Genomic DNA, 25,687 nt, shown 5'->3' with positions numbered 1-25,687 from the left:
CACTGATTGTTTGTAACTGCTGAGAACCTAGTGAGGAATTCAGAGCTCCGTCTAGCTTGTCACAGCCAAATTATGGTATAAAGGTGCACCAGAAACCGGCTACTTTGGTCTGATTTCCGATGCTTGAGGGATGGCCTCAGAAATCAATGTTGGGGTAAATTCTGTAACCATTCTGCTAAGTGTACAGAAAGTCTAAGAACTAGAGGAAATAAATGGGCTAGCGCCTATTAAAGGATGCACATGGATTGGAGTTGATTGAGGTGCTGAAAGGCCCTTTAAGATCTTTGAGGTTTTTAAAGATGAAGGTAACATCAAGGAACCCATGGTTTAGAAAATGGCCATGCAATTAAGTTTGTGTGTATGACGGTCAAAACCCCAGGTCAGTGTCAATCTTTTTTTTTCCACACATGTTTTGCGCTAGTTTTTGATGTGCAAAACTCATATTGCACTATGTGCAGGTTTGTTTTTAATTGTGTTTTTGTGGATGCGGGTTGCGGGATTTTTTTTAACACGTGTGAAACTCTCAGCAAGTCATGTGCATTAAACACCCCATACCAATTTTTTTGAGATTCATCAAAATTGCACTTCACTCTACACATGGAAGTGCAATGTGTTTTTCACAGATATTTCACACAAGTATTATGCATATTGTGCATGAAAAACACAATGAAAACACATTAAAAATGCTAATAAAGCAGATAAACTGATGAACATTGCAGGCAAAAACATGAGTTTTCACACAATGCAGAGTGTAGAAGGGGCACAACACCACCATTACTCTGTTTGACACTAAAATCATTCATGGTAGCAGATCCTGATATGCGAGTCTCCTTTATCTCCTGCAGTTGTGGCCCATGTAAAATTCAGGAACACAAACTTATAATTTCCCAGCAATTACAATACACTCCAAGTCACCATTAAAAGTATTACAGATTGTGCTGTGAACTGCTCCTGTCATTTTACATTGGACAGTAGCTACAAGAAGACTCATTAGTACAATAAAGAAAAATAGAGAAATTGGAATAAAAGAAACTGCAAATTACTTCTTCTGCACTTATTTTATGAATAGGCAGGTACAGTCGGTAGAGGAGAGCAATAACCCCTGTAAAGGTGATTACCCAATGAAAATATAAAAAAAGAAATGCCCTAGACCATGAAACCATATTTCATCATGTCTATTATTCTGTGCAAAAACACAATCCATGCCACAACATTGAACAACTCTACTGAATTCTACGCAGGTTATATATTTTGGGAATGCAAATCTTGTTTAATACGTTTATAAGGGGAGGTGTAGACTACTAATGTTAGTATTTCTGAGCCAAAAACACAGTGCATATGCAGACCAAAGCATAATTGTGTTAGTAAGTGTTGGATGCTGGGAGGTGGGCATTCACAACTTTACCCTTTCTTCTAGCTCATTACATTCATATCTCAGTTTATCTCGTTCCTCTTGGATAGAAAACACCTTAATTAGCACAGAAAGCAAAATTAAAGAGTGGTTAACAGATTTCTCTGGATCTGACATTCTGTGTGTATTCAACAATACAGGTCCTGGAAATATTGCTCTGACTTACTAATATCATCTCAGACATTAGTGTAATGACAGTCAGGGCAGAGTCATTTTACGGCTCAAAAGGTCTTTCCATGAACACGAACACGCCGCTAGACATCACTGCAACATTCATTTTTATTATGTTAATAAATCCACATTGTGATAATCGTTTTGTTCTTTATTCTAATAAATATTTAAATAAATGTTGATAATAATATACTATGTATGCACAGAACTTTTTTCCATAGAAACCCAGTTGACAATTAATTCATAGATTTCCTGGGAGAATAATAGCAATAGTGTAATGTAAATCCATAGTAAAAGATTCTCTAGAATTGTTTGGAGAGCACAAAGAAAGTATTTACTAAGACAGACTGGTCAGGTTGATGACAGGTCCTCTTCAATCATAGTTGGAAATCCCTTTATGCTGTGTTTAAGCGTAATTAAACTTTTGACAAACTTGCATAAATGAATTGTGCAGATTATAATAGAAAACATAGTAACATACTTTAAAGAAATCTGTGCTTGTATTATTCTTCTCTTTCCATTACTACTCCTCTTTATTTAAACAGTTTGTTTAAATGGCTGGTTAGTCATCTATGGGAGATCAGAGCTCAGACACCAATGACAATTGAAAATGATTGCCTATCTTTTGTGTCTTGTGCAGTCAGATACATGGCCATTGTTAAAAAAAAAAAACGGCTATTACACATCCTAAATTCTACATTGTGTGCAGGAAGCCTTACTCCACTGACAGATGATCGATAACCCTGATAAAGTGTCTAATGACAGTCCATGGATAATCTAGAAGTAAGAGTTCTCCTTGGTGTGTGGAGTCTTATAGCCATGGATGCTCTACTAAGGGGATTCTGGGAAAATATGCAACATTTTCCAGGATGGGATAAGGAAAACCAAGCTTCTTTTAGCTACCTTGTAAGGCAGCTCCCTTGACACCAAGCAGGACCTACAAGAGGTCTTTTAACATGATGCAGGATTAATAGTGTAATCACCTCAGTGAGATGAAAAATTGGGTAAAATGTTCTATTAGGCATGGAAAGAGTTCATTAGCCTCCTTATATGTCTGAAATGGCCAGACGTCAGGAGGTTTTCACATATACTGCTCACTACAGGAGAATAACCAAAAAAAGGCAGAGAGAAGTTGCTTAAATTATTGAGTAATATTACAATGTTAATAATATCTCCCACACTATTCATTTGTGAAATAATAATACACATCTTCAACAGGTTCAGTTATTATATTATTATCTAAACTAAGTATATTTGCAAAGGAACAATTGCTCAGTCATGTGCAAGACTTGATTCACAATGTCACTGGTGCACAGTTGACAAATGTCTTGTTTGGCAACCAATAATGACCTGCCCTTAGGCTCCAATGGCCACATGGAATGGAAACATTGTACACAGTGCGAATTTATTTCAGACCTGGAACTATATCTACATAATTTGTCCAATTATGTATCTAAAGTGGCTGAAATCCATCTTGCCCAAGGCTCCGCCTACTGCTACTGTCCACTTTGCTTTACACTGCACCTCTAACTTTTTATAAATGTTTCTCTGTATATTGCAATTAATGCATGAAGATTTTAAGAATTGCATAGTAAAGTGTCACAAGATTAAGAAAAATAAGACACGTACATGGACAATCACTTTTAGGATATCATATAAATTTGATCAGCTGACCTTTAAGGCATCCATAAAATCTATTAGCAGGAAAGTGTAAAAAATACATTAAGGCTACATTCACACTGACGTTGCCTGCCCGTACCATAACGGGCAACGGCAGTGCAGGGGGAGAGGAGGAGGTGGTGAGTGCAGCTCACCCCCGCCCCTCTTCATAGGAAGTTATGGCGCACAGCGCCGTACTACGGACAAAGATAGGACATGTCCTATCTTTTTCCGGGGTATGGAGCGGTACGGTGCCACGCGTGTGCTGCACCGTACCGCTCCCGTAGGGCGCCGTGCGCCCATTGCCGTCTATGGGGGACGTATATCGGCCGTATATACGTCCCCCATACGTCAGTGTGAACGTAGCCTAACTTTGTATCCAGATACTGACCTGCATGTCTAGTTCGTGACATCTCTGGGCAATTTCTTCTTTTGCTGCCAATGCATCATTCAGTTCTTCTGTGGTTTTCTTAAACTATTTAAAGAGAAGTTTAAAAACAAAAATATTCGATTGGTTTTTACTTCAATTTAACTACTACAATTTAGTAACTACATTGAAAGGATTTTTAGTCTAGACTTTGTTACTGCATGATGCTAGAATAAGCCATGATTAATCTTAGGAGGCCCAAATGGGACCCCACTTTATACACAATGTTGGATGAGAATCTTGCAGTAGCTTCTCTGTTCACCACCATTTTGTAACAGGCAGAATCAACTGGAACTCAGTCCCAAGTGAAGATCACAAATTTGCGGAATTAAATTAATACTATAAAAATACTTGATATGGCTGCTGCAGTTACCAGGGCTGCAGCCATATCCTACCAGTTCAATGTCAATCAAAATCACAGCTGCACATGACAAGAATAATCAGATTTTAATGCTCTACGTTCATAATCTAAATACAAGTGCCCATTAAACCCTGTCACAAAAGTATCAGGTACCACTTAAAGGAAATCCAATACATGGAGGCAGTGCTTTAAAACCAAACACACTTAAATGCTGGTATGTACCTCCTAAAACAGGTCAGTTCTTATTTTTGCTCCTGATATCTTAGTTTTTGAGAAGACCAGCTATGCAAATAAGCCTTAGGGGCTCCTGGCTATGTCACAAAAGCCCCTTCTGTCATGTGCTAATTAATCACACCTCCATTCGTATTTCTGGATAAGAAGGGAGCAGACAGGCAGAAATAAGTAATTAGCAGACAACGGAGCCAGAAGGGCTCCTATGACGTAGTCAGGACCCCCTGAGGCTTTTTTTCATAATTTTAAAAGATGGTTTTCTCAAAAATTAAGCTATTAGAAGCAAGATGAAGTACAGATCCTGTTTCAGGAGGCTCATGCCAGCATGTTAGGGTTTAGAAGCACTGTATCCGTGTGGTAGATCCGCTTTAAGGGAGTTTGGTCCGAAGCTGACAAACTAGCTCTGTGCACCTGCAGGATTTGTCAGAAAGATCCTAGACTCAGAAAGTACATTAAGTGAATCTAAGAGCAGTCCAGTAAATACCGCAAATGTACGGAGCAAGTTTGTAGGATCAAATTTGCTCTTGGGAAAATAGGCTATGCAGGAACCTGTGAATTTTCTCATTAAAAAAAAAACAAAAAAAAAAACATATACATTCTTTAGAAGTAGCTATCCAAATAGTTTACTTGCAAAACATGCTAAATGACTTGGTAAGGCAAAAAAAAAAAAAAACTGCTAGGAGCTTCAATTCAGCTATTTCCTTGTTTCAAGTTGTACCCACACATTGAGAATGAAGTTAATTTTCTCATTCAACTACAATGAGTACAAATTATTAACTCTCCCCCCAGCATACTGAATACAGGATGGATGGGACGTCCATGCCTGGTCAGTTGTGCCCACTTTCAAAGAAATGGCATATAGGTATAAAAAACTGGAATTGCAAGTTTTTTCATGCCTCGTGTGCCAGAAAACTGACGAACAAGGCTTAAAGGGGTTATCCGGGTTTAAATTTTTTTTTTATGGCCGGGCTGGGGAGGGCTATTTAAACATAATAAACATGTACTTACCTCCGACGGTGCTGCCGATGTCCCGCGCCAAGGCCCGTCTTCTCCGTGCGCCGGTTTCAGTACAAGGGCGCACAGGGAGCTTCCGGCCGGCCGGATGCTCCCATGCGCACCATCTCCCAGCGCTTACAACGCTGAGAGATAGGGACGGATGGGAGGAGACGTTCACAACGCGGACCGGAAGCTCCCTGTGCGCGGCTTCCGTGCCCCTGTTTGTTTACAGGGGCACGGATCGAAGTGACCGCGGCGCGGGACATCGGCGGCGCCGGAGGAGGTAAGTCCATGTTTATTATGTCTAACTATCCCTCCCCAGCCCGGCCATAAAAAAAATTTTAAACCCGGATAACCCCTTTAATAAATGTTCCCTAAAGTTGCAAACTTCAGCATAATAATTCACACAGTTTTATGGGTAGCACCATGTATCCTTATACAACTTACCTGTTTGTCAAGTTCAGCAAAGGCATCTGTTCCAATGGAGACTGGGGTTTCCTTACTCATCAGCTACAAAGAGGCCGAATAAAAATAAGAGTAAAGAACATTTCCTTTCTTAACAGTACAAATGCAATTCATATTTGAATCCAATATACAGTAGAAGACCATAATGGCCCAATGGTGTAAAACTGGATGGTGGCCAGAGTATGCTTTTTTCCTCAGACAAAACCATAAAGAGGAAGCTTCAACAATTAAAGGGAACCAGTCAGCAGAAACTGAAGAAAACACTTCCAGTAAGTTGTCGAGAAGATAAACACCTTCCAGATCATGTTGCTTTCATGGGCCAACATTGTGGCAGTATCCAGAAAATCAACCTTCAAATGAGATCTAAATTGGTTGTATAAAGTCACAAAGGTGGAAAGTTTAGAACTAAAGTCATGCTCTAGTCCTGCATCCAGAAACATAATTTACCAGCTCTCCCGAAGTCTGGTGCATGATATAAATCACAGGAGAGGCAACATTTTGAGGCAGGGAGAGCTTGACTTCAGTGCTAAACACTCAGCCGCCTTGACTTCATACAACCATTTTACATCTCATGTCAAAGAAAATTTTCTGGATGATGCAACACAGTGGACCATGAAATAAACATGATCTGGAAGGTGTTAAGCTTCTTGACAACAGACTGGTAGTGGTTAATTTAGGCTAATTTCTACTTACAGGTTCTCTTTAGGTTATTTACTTGGTGAGGACACTTCAAAGTCTATTCTGCATAAACCATGGGATGAAAAACAATTATAATATAAATAATACTATTACTAAAAGGGTGAGGCAAAAAAATTCATGGAATCATGGAAATAGTCACACCAAGTAGAGATTATTTTACAAAGTTATGACATATCACAATGGAATATCACTAATTCATAATTTGTGTTGTCCAGTGTAAAGCAGTAACCCCTTCCAAGATTAAAGGGAGAAAAACGGTGAAATGGACACTAGGTCAGTTTGCATTGAACAACATTACAAAGTAAGAAAGCAATAAGTAAGCATAGCAATACCAGTGTGACAAATAAACTAATGGTGGCACCTCAAATAAAATAAAACAAAGTAAAGTGTTCTAATTAAGAAATAGCTTCGTTACTAGAACACCGATAACATTACTGTCTGAGATTTCGGAACATGTAAAGTATGTAAAGCTCACCTCCTGGATGGCAGTCATAACCACATGCTGTACAGACTCCTCCATCATCATAATGGTTTGTATGTACTCTGCAAACAGAATGCACATTGTTATACAGAAATACAATGACATCTACTATCAAAACAATTTAATTGAATTAAAACTAAATGACACACTGAAACACTAAATACAATAGGCTGACCGCTATGGGCTATAAAAAGATTTTTTATGGTATTTTTGTAGATTTAGATTTTTTTGCAGTTAGAAGAACATGATGTTTTGCCTGGATTTCACAAGCACCTTATAAGTAAATCTTTTCAGAAGTTGTAACAGATCCCCTTGGAAATCAATGGGTTAAACACCCATTAATTTATAATAGATACTAATAATCACCCAAATAATCTATAATAGATATGCTGAAGATATAAATGATTATTCAATAAAATCTAACCCTCCCCGACCCCAATAAAACATGAGACAGTTGGCCGGGCAAAAATTGGCGGAGATTGTTCAATGGAATAGGTGTAGAAATTCCAATGAAGAAATTAACATTGCAAATAGCAGGCTGAAATGTATTTGTTGGGATTAAAAGGGAGTCTTCCAATACACTCATCACCCTATATTGTGTAGGGTTCTTGTAGACGTTCAAGTAGACCAGTGATATGTAATGTTATGGAATATTTAGTTTTCACAAAAAACAAAACATCCAGTGCTTGACAGCAGGCCCGGCACCAGCACCCCGCCAACCCGGGCAAGTGCCGGGGCCCCGAGGTACTGGAGGGGCCCACTCGGGCCCCCGGATCAATTGTACCAGTGTCGCTATAAGACACTGGTACAATTGATCACCATCGGGATCGATCACTTTTCTGCCTCTATGCTGCGCTGGTCAGGAGCGCAGCACAGAGGCAGAATCTAAAACTCACCTGTCCCGGTTCCCACGATGCAGCGCTCCACAGGTTATGCGACGGCTCTGAAGCCGGCGCACATGATGACTTCATCGGATCACGTGTGCCGGATTCAGAGCCGGCGCGTACGGGAGGCCCAGGCCGAAGACAGAAGGCAGCTGCAGGCCCCGCTCTGGGAGAACCAGGAAAGGTGAATTCTTTTTTCTTTTCCGGAGGGGAGTCAGTGTGTCTGCGGGGGGCGGGGGGTTGGGTTAGTGTGTCAGCAGGGGTGGTCAGTGTGTCCACAGGGGGAGGGGGGGGGGATGGGTTCAGTGTGTCCGCAGGGGAGGGGGGGGGGGTTCAGTGTGTCCGCAGGGGGGGGGGGGGAAATCAGTGTGTCCCCGGGGGGGTGGGGGGATCAGTGTGTCCCTGGGGTCAGTGTGTCCGCAGGGGGAGGTTGGGGGGGTCATTGTGCCCGGAGGGGAAGGAGGGGTGGTCAGTGTGTCCGCAGGTGGAAGGGGGGTAGTCAGTGTGTCCGCAGGTGGAAGGGGGGTAGTCAGTGTGTCCGCAGGTGGAAGGGGGGTAGTCAGTGTGTCCGCAGGTGGAAGGGGGGTAGTCAGTGTGTCCGCAGGTGGAAGGGGGGTAGTCAGTGTGTCCGCAGGTGGAAGGGGGGTAGTCAGTGTGTCCGCAGGTGGAAGGGGGGTAGTCAGTGTGTCCGCAGGTGGAAGGGGGGTAGTCAGTGTGTCCGCAGGTGGAAGGGGGCGCAGTGTGGCCACTGGAGGGCGGCCCACGGAGGGGCCCACTAAAACCTGGAGCCGGCCCTGCTTGACAGCATCAGAAAAAGAAGACGGGTTCATCAGCAGACGTTGGCCAGCAACCAGTGCACCAGCACTGCACTTTCTGACCCGGACATGAAAAATCCATCATGGCCAATCAACAAGCACCTGTAAATGCCCATAAAGTCTGGTAACACACATAAAACAAGGAGGTTCAACTATTCTCATAAGTTCCAAAAAGTGAACAAAGAGCTTGCCATGTGTGGCTACCTTTGCATTTAGACTCATATCTCTTAAGTGAAAATGAATTAAGTACCCAGATTCTCAAGAGAAGGGACCTGCATCTATGAGACTTTTATGGCAATTTGGCGAGATTTCTAAGGTGGAAATATCCCTTAAAACTGGATTGTTCCAATATACAAAATAGGGGATTGCCAATTGCTAAGAATCTGGCTGTTTGAACCCTGACAGCACAAGAACAGGTAAACCGGTTGCCACTAATAAGTAGAACGGCGCCTTACCACTCCATTTATACTCTTTGGCAGTGCCAAACAAAAACAAATATCAGAGATAGTTAAAGTGGTGGTTCCATCTCATACATTGAGGAAAACGCATATTTAAAAAAGATAAAATGTATGTGGAAATTAGGACACAGATGAGGAAATCTTCAGAGACAGTTGAAGGGAACCTTGAAGTGATATGCAAATGAGTAGTTTGAAGTCACAGAGGCCCAGAGTTCAAGCTCTTTCCTTCTTAGCACATCTCCCCAAATGTGACGGATGTTGCTGTAACAGTGGACTTCTATAGCCAAGACACACAACGACAAACACAGAGCAGGGAGCATTCCGAGTCAGGGAGAGTTGAGCACTTCGTTTCGATGACTTTATACAACAAATTTTATCAACAAAAATATCATTTTAAAATTGATTTCAGGATGATGCCACCATCATAAAAAACATTATCTGGAAGGTGTTAAAAAGTACCCGAGGAAGCATATTAAAGGATTAATTTCTGCTGACAGGTTACCTATTACTTAAAAGAAACCTGTCACCTAATGTGTCCATGGCTTATCATGATTGATTTTGCTGGTAGAGTTACTTTAATGTGAATAAGTGTTTTATTTCCCACTGGAAAGCAGTTTACTCCACCGTAGAGTAAATTAGTGACAATGATAGGCAGCTTTAGATTTTGGTATATTTTTATACTGAATATATTTATAATTCTAGATGTGTATTACCTTGCTTCTGCTCGCATTTTACAGCGCAGCCTAAAATAAGTTGGAGCATTCTTCCTAGTTCAGATGCATCAGAGTGTTCTCCAACCAAAGTAACATCTGGAAGTGTAAAATCATTTATCTGGTGTCCCAAAATCTGAAAACATTGTACACATAACATGTTAGAAAAATATAATAAATTAAAAAAAAAAAGCATATAAATAACTTAGCTTTAATAAAACAGATACTAGTTACAGATACCAATTAAAGGGGTTGGTCACTTTTCAATGAATCCATTAGACAGGTCTCTGCATCTATGTACCTGTGTCTTTTGAAGGCTTCAGTCTTTCCCTTTTCTCACCATCCCTCTGCGTATATACCCAGCTTCTTCTCTCTCACTCCTCCAGCCCCTACTGAGCCTCACTCACATTCCCTCTCACTGACAGAAATGGGGAGGGGGAGAGCAGGGCAACTCATAATCTCCTGCTGCAGCCCCTCCTATTCATAAGTGCCTAGACATGTAAACAAAAATCCAGGGAGATTTGCAGACAGCACTAAAGTAAGTACCAAGACTGCAGAATCACCTGATGAAAATTCAGAGATTATCAACAAAGTAGTAAAGGCACATGGGTCTGCTTATGTAAAAAAAAAAATTAAGGGGGGGTGAGTGTCGTGGCCAGCTGAGCAAAGGGCGTGGTAGTGGGCAGACGCGGGGCGTTACAGTCCTCTCACCAGCGGACTCGCTGCTGCCGGTGACTTTCACATGCGTTTATTTCTACGCCAAGACAACTGAAAGGTTCCATACTCAATCACAGATTCAGTAGACACCGGGGCACATTTACTAAGGGCCGTGCGCCAATTTTCTGGCAGACTTTGCATGTTCTTTTAGGTGCAAACTGCTTGCACAGGTATATACACTGCCTTTAATGCAATTTGTACTACTCTTAGTAAATGTGTCCCACTGCAATTGAAACGTCACGTGTAAACATGTCTTGATGGGTAAGAGAAGAGCTTCTATCAACACGCAGGACACAGTGCCCAGTGTAGTCTTTCAGCAACCTATTACTATAACTGGTTACCAGTCTCTACATACTTGTAGCAAGGACAACCCACCATTACATGCATCAACATAATTTTTAGATTAATTACCTCATGATTGTAGTCCAAAATACCTTTTAAAATCTTCTTGAGATTGCTAATCTAAAAAAGAAAGAAAATTAATTGAACAATATAAATAATGTGACGTTCACTTTGATTTGAGCACTAAAGTAAAGAGCCACTACTCTAGACAATCATTATTGTACAAAGTTTTATTACAGAAGCGTATGTGCGTGATGCTTGAGACGACAAAAAGTTTGCAGAGCTCCGCTCCTCACCAGACCGCAAGCCTGACCCAAATTTGTCCTTGAAGGTTTATTTTGACACATGCTTAAGTAAAATGCATTACCTTTGTTGCCAATTTTTGTCAAACATTGTTAATTTATTGCACGTTAGAAGATTTAATGAAAATTATTGAAAACAAAGTTTAATTATACATTTTATGGCAACATGCTAATTCTGCATTCACTTGCATTTGTTAACGCATTATAATCGCAGTAAGATGGTGTTTACAATAAGTTTGCGTCGTGCTTTTACATTTTGCATTTACGTAAATGTGATGTTAACACACTGACAACACAATTTTAGCGCAGTGAAAACGCAGCCTCATACATTCAAAATTGTCTAGCAATATGTATGCCATACATAAATAAGTTAACGTATAGAAACAGGCAGGTTCAGATCATTGAGAACACACAATACTGTAACGAGTTTGGGAGGAGAGAAAAGGTTTGTCTGACCACCTATTATTCAATGATTCAGTGTAAATCATAATCATTGTATCAGGGAACCTCTGTCTAGGTTAAGATTCCCAATTCAAACCCTAAAGGACATAAAGGTCAACACCTGTTAGAGTGTGCAAAGTAAATCTTGTGCTAAACCTCAAGCACACAAGCAGCCAAGAAAAAAAGATTATTGCTAGGCTGGCTGAATCTCACTCGGCAGGTCAAACAAGAGAACATAAGATACAAGATAGTCTAAATAAACCAATATACATACACAGGAAAATTCTACATAGTGGTGGAGCCAAACATTTGCCAAATATAGTACCATGCTAAATTGAATTAATAATCTGACACTGCAGTGGGTGATGAAGTAGGGTAAGGCAGCTGTGGTCTGTACTAGCAAATTACATGCAAGTTGCCGGATAGATAAAGTGACCACAGCCAGTATGGTGGGTGCATGATATCACCAAGTTACCAAGCAAAATAAAAACTGTAAAGTTATTTAAAACTTTCAAGCCTCAAAATACCAGCACACTGCCATGTTACATTTTCCAGGAACAAGTTAAGAAATATTGTATGTGTAATGTCACCCTGTCATCGCTGGTAAACAGGAGAGAGGCAAGACAAGTGCACACAAAGTGGAAACAACATTCTCCAAAGAGCCGTGTGTACCTTGAGCCTCCAATTGTCTCCCACATCCGTTTTTATCCTGTTTAACCAGTTCTCATCGAAGTATGAAGGGTCACTGGAAAAGACAAAATAAACCATCACATTCCAAAAAAAGTTATAAGCCTAGTGTTACACAGTCACTTTTGCCATTATACTAAACAGTTGGATTTCATGTGACCAATGTGCCATAGTGAATTCAGCAATCACATTTTGGCCACATTCACACAAGACACCTATGGCACCTGGGTGCAGTACAGTGAGCACACCGTGTGATTACCGTACCGCGAGAGCTGGTGAGGGGAGAGCTGCCTTACTTTCAGTGTGATACGGCAATAACAAAGCCCTGATTTCTGATTGTAACATAAGGAGTGCCATCTCCAAGGGATAAAAGTATATTTTAACCCCTTGGTCAATTTGCACCTTCCTGACACGTGTCACTGTAAGTGGTTATAGCTTTGAAACTCTAAAATATCCAGGTGATTTTGAAATTGTACTTCATGTCGGTCAAATAAATTTGGGCAATATGTTTTGGGTTTATTTATGATTCTTGATTTTAGAAATTCTAAATTTTCAAATTAACATATACCAAATGTATGCTTTATGTTGATATTGTTTTTCATACATCCATGCGATTTTTCACATTTTCATTAAAAAAGCAAAATCATACTTTTGAGGGATCTGCTCAGATTTCAAGTCATTTTGAGAGGCCAAAAAAATAGTAAAACCCCATAAATTACAATATTTTAGAAACTACACCCCTCAACATATGTTAAACAATTTTTATAAAAGTTTGTTAATTGTTTTACAGGGGGTTAAAACAAAAATGAGTGCAATTTTGAAGGTAAAAAATGAACACATTCTCAGTGGATAAAATACCAAAACTCTCCACAAAGTTTGATATACAATTTGTCCAGAGTATAACAATACCCCATATGTGGGCACACACCAGGGCATTGAAGGGAAGCTGCGCCAATGTGAGCAGATTTGCATTGTCACTTTGTAAAGACTTTACAATCTTAATTTTTTTGGGCAATTTTGACATATAGGGGATTATTTTCTGCACATTACAAATACTTCATTTTAGTGGGTCTTTAGCGTATTGATGATTTTATTAACGCTTTAATGTATGGAGGAAAAGAAAATAATTCTGTTTTTTTGGAAAGGCTCATATTGAGCCGAAATGTCGCCAGTAGTCACTATGGAATAAAGACACCACCTTTTCATCTTACATCTACCTGCGTTGGAGTGCTGCTTTTAACATTGTACATATTTTGGAGGATCCGTTTCCCTGGCCCTGGTAGATTGCCCCCGCCATTTTTTTTGTGCTGCTGAGAACTTTCCTCGAGCAATTCTGGTTTCAGATTTTTATGGGCTGTTTACCATGATATAAAAATAATATGTTATCTTTATTCTATGGATAACTACGATTATGGTGATACATCATTTACCATATATACAAGAGAATAAGCCGAGGTACCTAATTTTCCCACAAAAAACTGGGAAAACGTATTGACTCGAGTATAAGCCTAGGGTTGGAAATTCCGCAACTACTCTTTAATAAAAAAAATGTCCATCAGCAGCCTCCCCTCATCAACAAAATGTCCAGAAGAGCCCCCCTTTAAAAAGATGTCTAGAAGATGCCTTTACAAAAAAATCTCCAGCAGAGACCACATCATGATAAAATAATACGCTTAGTACTCGCCTCCAGTGCGTGCATGCAAAGAGAGAGCATAGACGTGCCTCTGCCCGCATTGCCAGCAACGCTGAGCGTTGGAGACAAATCGGGAGAAAAGAGGATGCCGGGAGTGAGCACCAAGTGTAATTTTTTACACTCGAGTATAAGCCAATATTTGTGCTGAAAAACTTGGCTTATACTCGAGTATATATAGTATTTAGTTTTTTCAAAAATATATTTTAATAATTGTACAGAAGAAAAACTGATAAAGAAAATCTCTAATTTAGTATCGCAATCTTTTCAGAGACATAACTTTATTATTTTTCAGGTGGACAAAGATAATTAGGGGCTTATTTTTTGCATGATGAGGTGTTCTTTTCAGTGGTACCATTTTGGCACACAACTTTTTTTGATCACTTTTTATTGAAGAGAGTTGATTACATTTTTTTTTACATGTTTCTGATTTATTGTACAGATTGTTATAGATTTATTTTATTAAAGCTTTATTAATTGTTTTAATAAAATTGTACCACACTGTGCATGCTCAATGTGTTACATTGGGGCCCTGGGACAAGGCCTCTGACTACAGAGGACCAATCCATATCAGAAGCCCCTTAAGTGGTTAACACCAGCGATCAGAAGAATTCCGATAATACGGCCAAGACCTGCAGCTTCTGGCACTAGCTCCCAGTCGGGAAGTTACCTCGGCCTGTGCAGTACTATTAGGTCCAGCGGTCGGAAGGGGTTAAAGGAGAGAAAACTATTTCATCAGCAGGTCTGTGGAGTTGTGGCATCAAGTGACCATTTTGGTGTAGTTGTACCAATGAATGCTTCCACTATGGAAGTGCTCATCGGACAAAATTAGGGTAACAAGCACTTTTACAATATGGAAACTCCTTCTGGCTCCACCAGTAGTGTAAAAGAAATGTTCAATATGGGAGCTGGGTCCCACTTACACACTGATCAGCTATTTGGACAGGACATCAATAGCCTTCGGCTACAAAACCCCTAAAAAGTCTTACAGATATATATATATACATCAAAGAGTCTACTTACATTTTCTGGAGGACCATAGCCATTGCCACCCCACTGGTTAGGTCTTCAACGGTTTTACATGGTGCATCTACGTGAAATGTCTGTATCTAAAAAAAATATATACACAATATAAGTCCCAGTTTAGAAATTGTTAAGAAAAAAGTATACTGTTGTTTTAAATTTTAAAAAAAATAGAAACTTAAATTTCAAAAAGTAAAATGTAACACATTAAACATGTTCACAAATAGCTTCTTCGAATGCATCATGAGGCTTTCCTCAGCCCCTGAAAAACTGAGTTTTTTAATGAAACTGCACAATGTAGCAGAAACACAAGCTCAGACAGAACCCTTTGATGCATGTTGCATAGAAAAACGCTGTGAAATCCACTCGCAAAATAAAAAACCTCCATTGGAATAAATACATTACATCTTCAAAAACAATAAAACATGCTACAGATTTTTTACTATGCTTAAAACAAAAAACCTCCAAACTGATTTTTAGATGTTCCCTGCTTTCTCTTTCTCTCGCTCTTCTCTCAATCCCATGATGTCTAAGAGCATCACATGGCCATTTAGAAATAGAACTCTCTCTTCTATTTAGATGCACTCCATCTATAGAGTATCAGCAGTTTGCTGTCTGACTACCTGGAAATTCCAACAAATACTGAAATACAAATGACATATTCTGAATCAGCACCTTTTCAGCTACACACCCATTACAGTGGTTTGAGAAGGTGAAACATAGTGACCCATTTCCTCTAAGGCAGTGGTTCTCAACCTGTGGGTCGCGACCCCGGTGGGGGTCGAATGACCAAAACACAGGGGTCGCCTAAAGCCATCGGAGCCACGATTTCATAGCATTTTGTGGCACAAATACAATATTTTCGTACATGGTTTGGGGTCACCGCAACATGAGGAACTGTATTGCGGGGTCACAGCATTAAAAAGGTTGAGAACCACTGCTCTAAGGCAAAACATTTACTTAGAAATAGGGAAAATGCACTTAAAGTGCAATTTACGTGTATAATGACGTGTGCGGCCATTCACCAAGATTGTGCGCCAGAAATCACGAATCTGTCGCTTCTCCGCACTGGCCCGACAGAGTTCACCATCTTTTTTGTGGTGCACCTTTAACATAGGACGTGCAATACAACTTGTAAGTTAAATACAGCACTCGGCCCGGCCAATGACACTCTCCTAATTCGTGTCGCATGGAGGCTTACGCACCACAAAAGGGTCACGTACGTCACAATACCTGTACAGACACTTCTTAAATACCTGTGCAAGCCTTTTAGCCTAAAAGAAGGTGCACAGTCCGATGAAAGTGCAGGGCAGAGCCCTTAGTAAATGTGCCCCAGTATTACATGTGAGTGGTGTCACTTTCTGATTTTCCACTTTGTGGCCCAAAAGCTTTTGCTCAGTAGCAGATTATACACTTTATCTGCCAAAAGGATTGTTTCACATTTGTGGCAAAACAGTTAGGTCCCTTCTACACTCGCATCACATTCGCAACGCATGCTGCAGAGATCGCACGGCCCTAACGCAAACCAGAACTGAGCTGACATGCTGAGTTCAGTTCCGGTTTGCAGTGTTCTGGCCGTGTGATCCGAGCAGCACGCATTGCGAGTGTGATGAGAGTTCATCGCATCACACTCGTGAGTGTAGAAGGAGCCTTAGAGACCACAATTCAATTAGCAAGAAAGAATCCATACCTTCACTTTATGGAGATTGTACTGCTCACAGGTAAACCAATAATCCTAATATACTCCCCCACATACAACAGGATGAATGTATTTCAAGTCCCTTACTATGAGTTTAAGTTCAAGTGTACTGGCTGCCCCTCACTGTGAAACTTCACAAGGACGTCACTCATGTAATCTGCCAGCTACTAAATATCTGGGACACTCATCAGCTGGTCGGATGCCAGTACATGCCATGCCAAGATTGATGCCATCTACCTTCCAAAAGGCCGGCTCACTAACTGATGCTACAGCAAAACTTACCAAACATGAGTACTATGGCTTCTTTTCATTACTGATAAAATTTAGCTGGCTGCTGTCATGGACTGTATACAAGGGATATCAGATCCATCAACCATTTCAAGCACTTAAAACTAAGTTTTAATTTATTTTCATAAATTGTAAGTACTTGTTAAACATGAAACTTTGCAATATACTGTAGGAATAAGAAATCTTCTTCAATATCATCAAGATAAATTACAGAAAACATAGTTCCACTGAATGGCTAACAGGCTAATCGGGCCTACTTGCAGTAAGGGATGTGGCTCTCTGCCCCTCCATTTTCTCCTTCTCTCCCTTCTGTTGTGTGTCTTGTATATGTCCGTTTATGTGCCAGTTTCATTACTGGTCTTAGGTCCTGCACATCCCAGTGGCCTTAGTGTCCTTATTTGAAAACTTTCAAAAACAAAAAAATTTATATATACCGTATATATAAAAAAGAAATGTTCATTTCCTAAATTTGTTCCCTTGTTCTTCCCTTTCACTGCTTACACAGAAGATCTGTTCATCAATCAATGTTATGGAGAGGAGAGTGAGAGGAGGCTTGTTGCTGACCCGAGATACCGATCCCAGGATTGAGCATCTAGAGTTGAAACCACTGGCCCTGGGATGTGATAAAATTCTCTCAAGGGAGATTGTTATATCATGTCTCTCTTCAGGAGCCTCCTGCTCCCACTCCCCTCTCCATAGAGGGGAGTGGGAGCAGGAGCATAAATATACAAAAAAAAAATAGACAGGGAGTTATGTTCAAGATTAATGATTATTGATTAATTTAATCAAAGTGGAGGTGAAATTTAGTTGGATATACCTTCATTTAGCCCTAAAATTTACACATTTCCAAAAGATAAAAAAGATAAAACCCAATTTGTTATGCAATTTCTCCCGAGTACAGAGCCACATGTGGCAGTTACTTGTTTTACGGATGCACAGCGAGGCGCAGGAGAGAAGGAGCTCCCTGCCAGGATTTTAACTTTTTGTTATTGGGCCATGTGATGGTTATTATTTTTTGCAGGATGAGATGCTTTTTCCAGTGTTACCATTTTGGGGTTGGTATCTCCTATTGTTGAAAATTTCAGGAATAGAAAAGCATCAATTCTGTACTGGATTTTTTACTTTTTTATTTTTTTTTCCGTGTTCCCCTAATCATCATGTTATCTTTATTCTATGGGTCGTTACGATTACGGGGATACCAGACATGAATATTTTTTCTTACGTGTTACTAAATTTGCCAAATAAAACCCTAACGTGGGGAAAAATCTATAATTTGTGCATTTGGCTATGGAGCTGGTTGATTGCTTTTTTCCTGCAGGACATGTTGTACAGGTTTCATCCCTGAGCCGAGTGGTTGAAAAAAAAAAGAATTATAACATTCAGGACCTTGGAAAAGTTGAGTCAGGCTGGTTACCTATATAAACACATTACACAAGGAGCTTAGACATGGAGTTTAGTCAGGTAGAACTTATCAACCTGAGCTGGATCACTCATACACAGCAGCTGGGGGATGGTGCAGCAATTAATTATTGTGCCTTAAAGGGGTTATCCGGTTATAAAAATTTACTTAGGGCCGGGCTATTTAAAAATAATAAACGGTACTTACCTCCTGTGGCGCCGCCGATGTCCCACACCGCGGTCCCATTGATTAGAGGGGCACAGAAGCCGCGCACAGGGAGCTTCCGGCCGACGATTTGGCCGGCTGCTCCATCCGTCCCTATCCCTCAGCGTTGTAAGCGCTGAAAGGTGGTGTCTGATGGGAGCTTCCAGCCGATAGGAAGCTCCCTGTGCACCCTTGTAAACAAACCGGCGCACAGATGAGACGGACTGCGGCGCGGGACATCAACAGCGCCGGAGGAGGTAAGTACCTGTTTATTATTTTTAAATAGCTCGTCCTAGCCCGTCCCTAAGTAATTTTTTACAACCGGATAACCCCTTTAAGGCACAACCCAGGGATTACATCTTCCTGTGAACCAGTGAATACGTAATGTGCTAGTAGAAGCACTGAGCCAGCCACAGAAGCCAGGAAGCTTAAAGGGATATTCTCGTCTGGGCATTCACATTCAGTTTCACTAATCTTCCATATGTAAACATTTCTTCAATTAAGTGTTATTAAAAAAAAATGTTCCTGTGTGAAGATAATTTCTCATAAATGTAACCATGTTGTCCCTTAGAAACGAGATGGCTTCCTCGGATACGACCACGTCACACTCTGGCAGCGGTGGCCAGACTTGCGCTATAGAGTCCTGCCTGACCACCTGGATTCAGTGTCCATTACCACAGGAAGTCTGTGGGGCTTGCAGTAACTCCTGGACAGTGCATACACAAAACCTTTTTGTTTATTTGTGCAATCTCGCAGGCAGAGGTGGCCGTATCTGAGGAAGCTATCTCGTTTCTATGGGACCATATGACTACATTTATGAGAAATTATCTTCACACAGGAACATTTTTTTTAATAACATCTAGTTTTATCAGCAAAACTACTCAGCACAAAGATTAACCAAGATACAATTCTGCATCAGTGCAGCTACAGCTTTTTCAAGGTATGTTTGCTCCATAATGCATCAAATCAAACGGTAGGTTTTATTTAAAGTTTTTTTATTTCAATAACTTAAAAGTGTAATATAGAATGGGACTCCCCTCACTGCTTCATTTTAGAAAATACCATGAGCCTTCTAATCTCTACTGTCTAACGAACACAGGAAATTCCCAGGAGAAGCCCAATCTGGCAACCCCTAGCTGTGTGGGGTTACTGTGCGTCAAGAGGTGCAAGCAGAACCGGACACCATTTGCAATGTTGGGCACGGAGAAGCAAATACCAAATATTCTAAGCCCTTTTAAAATACTTCATTAATATTACAAAAAAGAAAAAAAATAGTGACGCCCAAAAAAATATATAAGGGCATCTTTTCCAAAAGAAAAGAACAAGACTAAGTGAGCCTACAATGCTAAAACGTGCCTGTGGATGCCACACAGAAAGACCAGTTTCCTAATACCTCATATTCTAGTACTGGCGGGTCCAGAAAACACATTTAATAGATCTTTCCTGATGCCATAGTCTGTATATTAAGATTAGGTGAACTCTGTGTTATCGTTTCCTCTCAGAATGGCTGCCAATACTTGAGGCTTGTAGCACTAAACAATGACCAAAAGGTTTGGCTTCCTGGAAAACAAATCAAGAAAAATAGTGTAGTGGCATTAAATGGAAAAATAACTGCCTAGAAGCTGAGCTTATTGCCATTTCTTATTTTATTTGTACTGGAACACAGAACTATACACATGAGCAGCAAACTTCATATGCAGAGCAAGGAGATCCCAGTCATTAGAAGGTAGAAAGACAGTCGGACAAATGTACATGGCCATATAACATATGCATCACTCAGGATTCATATCCGCAAAACTATTCCTCAAGTTTTATGGAGTTTTTTTTTTTTTTTTTTTACATCTTGCATGGAGTGCATGCAAATGTTCAAAATAAGTTGCTATGTAAGGGTCTGTGCACACACAGGATTTTGGATCTATGATAAAAACTGACTGCGGGTTAAAAACCCGCAATCGGAGCCAACCCCGACCATAGGTGTTACACTGGGGTGTCGGCTATTAGTTATAGCCGGCACCCATGTGTCCCGATGCCGGTTCGGCTCAGATCTTGAGCTGAACCAGCATCAGCGCTGCGTCCAATATATCGGACACTGAGCACCAAGAGGTTAATATAAGTTGCTAGGGAAAGTAGTTTTTTTAAAATGAAATATGGATGGGATTTTGCAGGAGAGAGAACAGTTGCAAAAGTGCACAAAAATTGTGCAAATATTGTGCTGAAAAAACCTAACTCGGCTTATACTCAAGTCTATAAAAAAAGATAAACACTGTACTCACCTTTCCGACGCCCCTCGCAGGTCCTCTTCTTGCTTCGGGTGTTTAGGCTCCTCTTGGGGTCCGTGTGCGATGATGGCGGCGCACAATGACATCGGCAAGCGGTTGATGTCATCGTGTGTGCCAGTCGCGTGGGGACTTGAAGATGGAGTCAGAGGAGCCGGAGCACCTGAAGCAAGAAGACGACCTGCGGAGGAGGGTTGTCGGAAAGGTGTTCATATACCAGCGGGTGGAGTGGGCCAGCCTGCTATATACCGGGGGTGGGTGTCGGCAGGCTAAATACTGGGGCTAATTTGCATGAGACCACACTCCCTTTGACAGAGGAGTCAGAAAACTGCCAAAAAATGGTCTAAAACATTTCAGTAATGTGTCAGAAGGCATTTTAGACTTGGTGGCATGGTGACCGGGCACCATAGATATCAATGATAAGCAGCCACAAATGGTGCAGGCTTCATATCGGTCCCCATTACGCTCGTGTGAATAAGCCCTAATATTGTACTCACATCCATTTATCAACTCTATATTAAGGAGAAGATTTATCAGGGTTTGTATACCAGTTTTCTTGGGGCTCATTAAAGCTTCAATGATAATCCTGCCCAGTCCATTCCTCCTTTAGTCTTGGGCAGCCAAGGACGTGTTGCAGGTCCTACACGTAAGGCATTCTGAGACTGCAGAATGCCTTTCTGTGCTGGGGTGACAGTCCCCGGGCCCACCTCTGTTGCCAGTGCTGTAGTTTCACCACCTCCACTTATCCGATTCCATACCTAAACAATATTTCCCTTTGTGATTCAGTTTAGCTTAATAATAATCTTTATTTATATAGCGCTATCATATTTAATATGGCAGGGCAATTGCTCATGGACAGATAGAGATCCCTCAACTTTTAGTGGTGAGGGGTGGCAGAAAGCAGATTTACACTTGCTTAAATAAGGCTACAACTTGTGCATGGTTTACTACTACACTATTCTTTTATACAAAGCCAATTCACTGGCCCTTAGTTAATAGTTCTCCTCCCAGCTGTAAATTCCATTCCCGATCTTAGTGAGCTGGCATGGCTTTTACATTTAATTCTCTTTTCTATGTTTTCCATGACATATGGGTAGCAGGACGGATCTTCTTTTCTACACTGTGAAAGCCAGTTCCTGCTATATGACTACGCACTGAAATGCTGTACAGTTTCTCACAGTTGTGTCCCATTTAACATCAACCTTACAGAATTGGGTAGTGACAGCTCCCTCCAATATATTCAGTGCTCCATTTACAAAGAGCCGGATCCATTATTCATTGCAGTCAAATGACAAGGTCACACTGCCAGCTGACTTTCAGCTAGGTGAACTAGGTACACGCAGGTTTTCTGCCACCGAATGAGAACACAGGGAGTTTTCAAGTAAACTGCTAACTAAGAAATGCTGGAAATTTTAAAATCAAGAGGGCATTATTTTGGGGGCGGGGGGAGGGACAATGTTTTTTCAGGTAGGTCAGTGATGGGGAACCTTTTAGAAACCGAGAGCCCAAACTACAACCAAAATCCACTTATTTGCCAACATGGCATTTAAAACAGTAACTTATTGCTACCTGTTCTTCCACATCTTTCAATCATATCAGCCCCCTGAGGCAACCAATACAGTTGAAAGAAGGAATTCAGTCTATCATTGTAGCTTTGTGTTGAAGATTACAATAAAGGGGTTTTACCAGGATTAACAGTTATCACCTATCCACTGGATAAGAGAACTATCTGATCGCTGAAGGTCCAACTGTTCAGACCCAAGTGATTTCAAGGAAGGGGCTCCTGTTCTCACCAATTAATGTGACGGGTTGATCATGCCTCTTGGCACTCCATTCACCGTCTATGGGATTTGCCATAAATTGCTGAGCAAAGTGCTTGTTTATCTCTGCCAATATTATAGTGAATGGAAGTGCTAAAGATATCCAAGTACTGTGCTATGCAATATCTGATGATCCCATAGTATTAAATGGAGCGGCAGGTCAGATGCTTAACCTACCTCTCCTTCAATTAATGAGAACAAGACTTCCATTCTCGTGATCGGTGGGGGTCACAGCAGATAGCCGACCACCAATCATATTGATATCCCCTGTCTCATGGACATGTCAGCCAAATCAAATAATTGGGAGCTGGCGTCTTTGTATATTGTTAGCTCTTGCAAACAGGATCCACATTACTATTGGACCATTATTTCCTGTAATGTCTTATTTTGTTTGAATATGTAACCCAAGATATGTAACCCAAGATTTATAGAATTTATGATGAAACCAGAAGCTCCCCCCCACACACACACACCAGAACCCCATTTTGCCAGTGGGGAATATAAAAACATTATACAGGTTTTCACATGTGATATGATAAGATCTTTGGCAATGCAGGTGTGTGGGCTTTCTGAGGTGGGCAGTATTAAAGACGCAAAATGGATTTGGTTATATACAGTTGTAATAATCGCCCCATGTAAATAGAAGTAAAGTAATTGGCCTGGGATATGCTATATTGTTCATCATTCTGAATAAAAGGCCTTAATTCACCTTACATGGGACTGACAGTATGATCACTATACATTGTATCTCAGGCACATTCAGCTCTGCTCCATCTGTGCACAGCAGTAACCGGCTATGTCTCCCATGAATGAATGGTAAGAAAAGCTCCAGGGCAAATATTCATGATATGATGATGTAATAATGGGAGACAGATCCAGACTGCTCCAAATCAGACAAAGAGGCTGTGACAAAGCTGACAAGCTGACGTCCTTCATCACATGGTGCATACAGTCACATGAACACTGGTACACTGATGGGACCAGAACAATATTTACATGACAACCAGATGACCAGGACCAGTGTGCCCATTATTGTATGCAAAAGAACCACCTTGATTCCTGCGCACACAAAGAACAGACACTAAAAAGGCAAGGACAAATTATAGATCAAAGGATGACCTCATGTGACCCTTCACTGACTGCACACGATCCTGGCTGAAGAGCTGGCAATCTGTAGATACTATAAATTGGATTTAGACCCCCAGAGCTAATCTGGTAAAATACTCAGAACAATCACTGACCAGTTGTATTGTTAGGATGTTCCTACACAAGGTAGTAAATTATAATATTGGATTTACATGTGATGTAGACCCCACAGCTATTCTGGTAAAATATTATGAGAAATCAGGACTGTTGGCTTTGTGTATACATTAGAATACATTTTTGGGATCATATTAAACTAATCGGGGTCAGATAAATCCCTCTATGCTCATATAAAGGCTTTCAGATAACGTGTGCGTATACAGACTTTACACAGCTAAATTGGCATCCTGACTGCAGGGCTCATAGCTGGACCTAGCAGCACCACAGGTCCTTAGTACATTACTAGTTCAGGTGGTCATAAAGGCATCTGCTTGCAATAATAATAAAGCTAATATAACAATTATGGCAACAACAGACCCCCAACATAAAACCCCAAATATTTATCCTCCAACATAAATCTATCTTGTCTGAACAGTCAAATATAAGAAACCCTGTGGTTCTAGTGGCCTGGCCGTGGATACAGGACACTATAGTTATCTGACTTACAGGAACCCAAGGTAAGGGTCGCTAAGCCCCCAAATACCGTCAGGTAGCTTGGGTTTAGAAACCTGAAGCAGGTAACATCAAAACCTGCTGGCTTCTATCACCTCTAGAAGATGGATATGTGGGGGTACAGCTCTTCTGTATTCCACACAATAAGAGGTGACTCAAGCAAGTTCTGCATTTCTCAGGACATAAGAAACGAATGGTTATGACACTATCAGGTTTGGGGCACTAAATCCCATTGTGATAAGACATGGCCCCATACCTGCTGACAGGTTCCATTTAGGCTTCTGATCCAAATCCACATACATTTGGTAAGTACACCCTACTGTCTCAGATATAACAATATAACTGGCCACAGACGTACTTTTAGGATACCAAAAATGGCCTCTTCAGTCACACTGCAACCCTATTACTGTGTATATTTCTGGCCTGTACTATGGAGTAATAGAGGGTGGAATATAGCCGGGCTCCAGCAGTGATGGGGGAAGGGGCAGAGCTCGCACACTCACCCACGTCAACAGACTCTCACAGAGATCCACCCGGTCCAGGCTCTCCACGTTTAACATCCTCCTTCCAATCCGCTGACAGAGGTCCCGTAGAGCGGTTATGTCCGATCACATGTACTGTGTGAATGGAGGCTGCGGTACTGGGTAGTAGTGACACACCGGCAGCGGATAGCGGTATGTGCGGTGTATGGCGCTGCTGTCCGGCGGCCGCTCCTTGTCTGGCTATGCTTGGAGGGTTCCGGTGGTGTCCCCCTGCTCCGGGCCCTGGCGCTCTGGCTGGGGGATGGGTGGTCGGTCTCCTCCTCTTCCCCCTGCTCGCAGTGTGGGTGATGCACAGCTGACACCCAGCGCTCACTGCGCACAATCACAGCAGCGGCAGCAGCAGGCCCGGCTCTCCCGTCATACAGCTGCTGTGTGGAGGGGAGGATAGCGGGACAGATGTGACCGGGCAGCCCCTCCCAGGAGAGTGCTGAGGTGGCTGCACTGCCCCAGCTCCTGGGGTTATACAATACCTGTATACGTATGTATTCCCTGTGCTGTAATCAGGGTGCCTGGGGCCCACCCTACTGCTACCCAGAAATATTCCCTATCTCACAGGAGTTCACAGTGGCTGCAATAGTTTTTATGCCAGGGTATTACTATTGGGGAGGCCAGGCTGTGGTTAGGGATATAAAGTATAATTGCTCAGCACTAACTTACAATAAGAACAATTAACACCACATACATTAGACTGGGCACTGACACTAGAAGTGGGATTCATTGAACAATATTTATAT

General features: G+C 41.3%; 1 protein-coding gene across 3 annotated transcripts in view; it reads right to left on the bottom strand.

The window, feature by feature from the left end:
• LOC140134834 (protein Hook homolog 3) overlaps positions 1-25,281 on the bottom strand; it is a 56,408-nt gene extending 31,127 nt beyond the window's left edge. For 2 of the 3 annotated variants that reach the window (XM_072155555.1, XM_072155564.1), the window contains exons 1-8: positions 24,915-25,281; positions 14,971-15,056; positions 12,243-12,315; positions 10,897-10,947; positions 9,772-9,904; positions 6,896-6,963; positions 5,704-5,766; positions 3,633-3,716 (exon numbers count right to left, since the gene is read on the bottom strand). In XM_072155555.1, coding sequence (XP_072011656.1) covers positions 3,633-3,716; positions 5,704-5,766; positions 6,896-6,963; positions 9,772-9,904; positions 10,897-10,947; positions 12,243-12,315; positions 14,971-15,056; positions 24,915-24,971 — 615 coding nt within the window. In that variant the 5' untranslated portion in view covers positions 24,972-25,281. Of the gene's footprint in view, positions 1-1,405; positions 1,469-3,632; positions 3,717-5,703; positions 5,767-6,895; positions 6,964-9,771; positions 9,905-10,896; positions 10,948-12,242; positions 12,316-14,970; positions 15,057-24,914 lie in introns of all 3 variants that reach the window. The other variant, XM_072155544.1, reaches the window with a different exon arrangement.
• Positions 25,282-25,687: the final 406 nt, after the last annotated feature.

Source organism: Engystomops pustulosus, chromosome 1 (assembly GCF_040894005.1).
Source record: "Engystomops pustulosus chromosome 1, aEngPut4.maternal, whole genome shotgun sequence".
In the NCBI taxonomy this organism is placed as follows: domain Eukaryota; kingdom Metazoa; phylum Chordata; class Amphibia; order Anura; family Leptodactylidae; genus Engystomops; species Engystomops pustulosus.
This window is presented reverse-complemented; position numbering and strand designations above follow the sequence as displayed.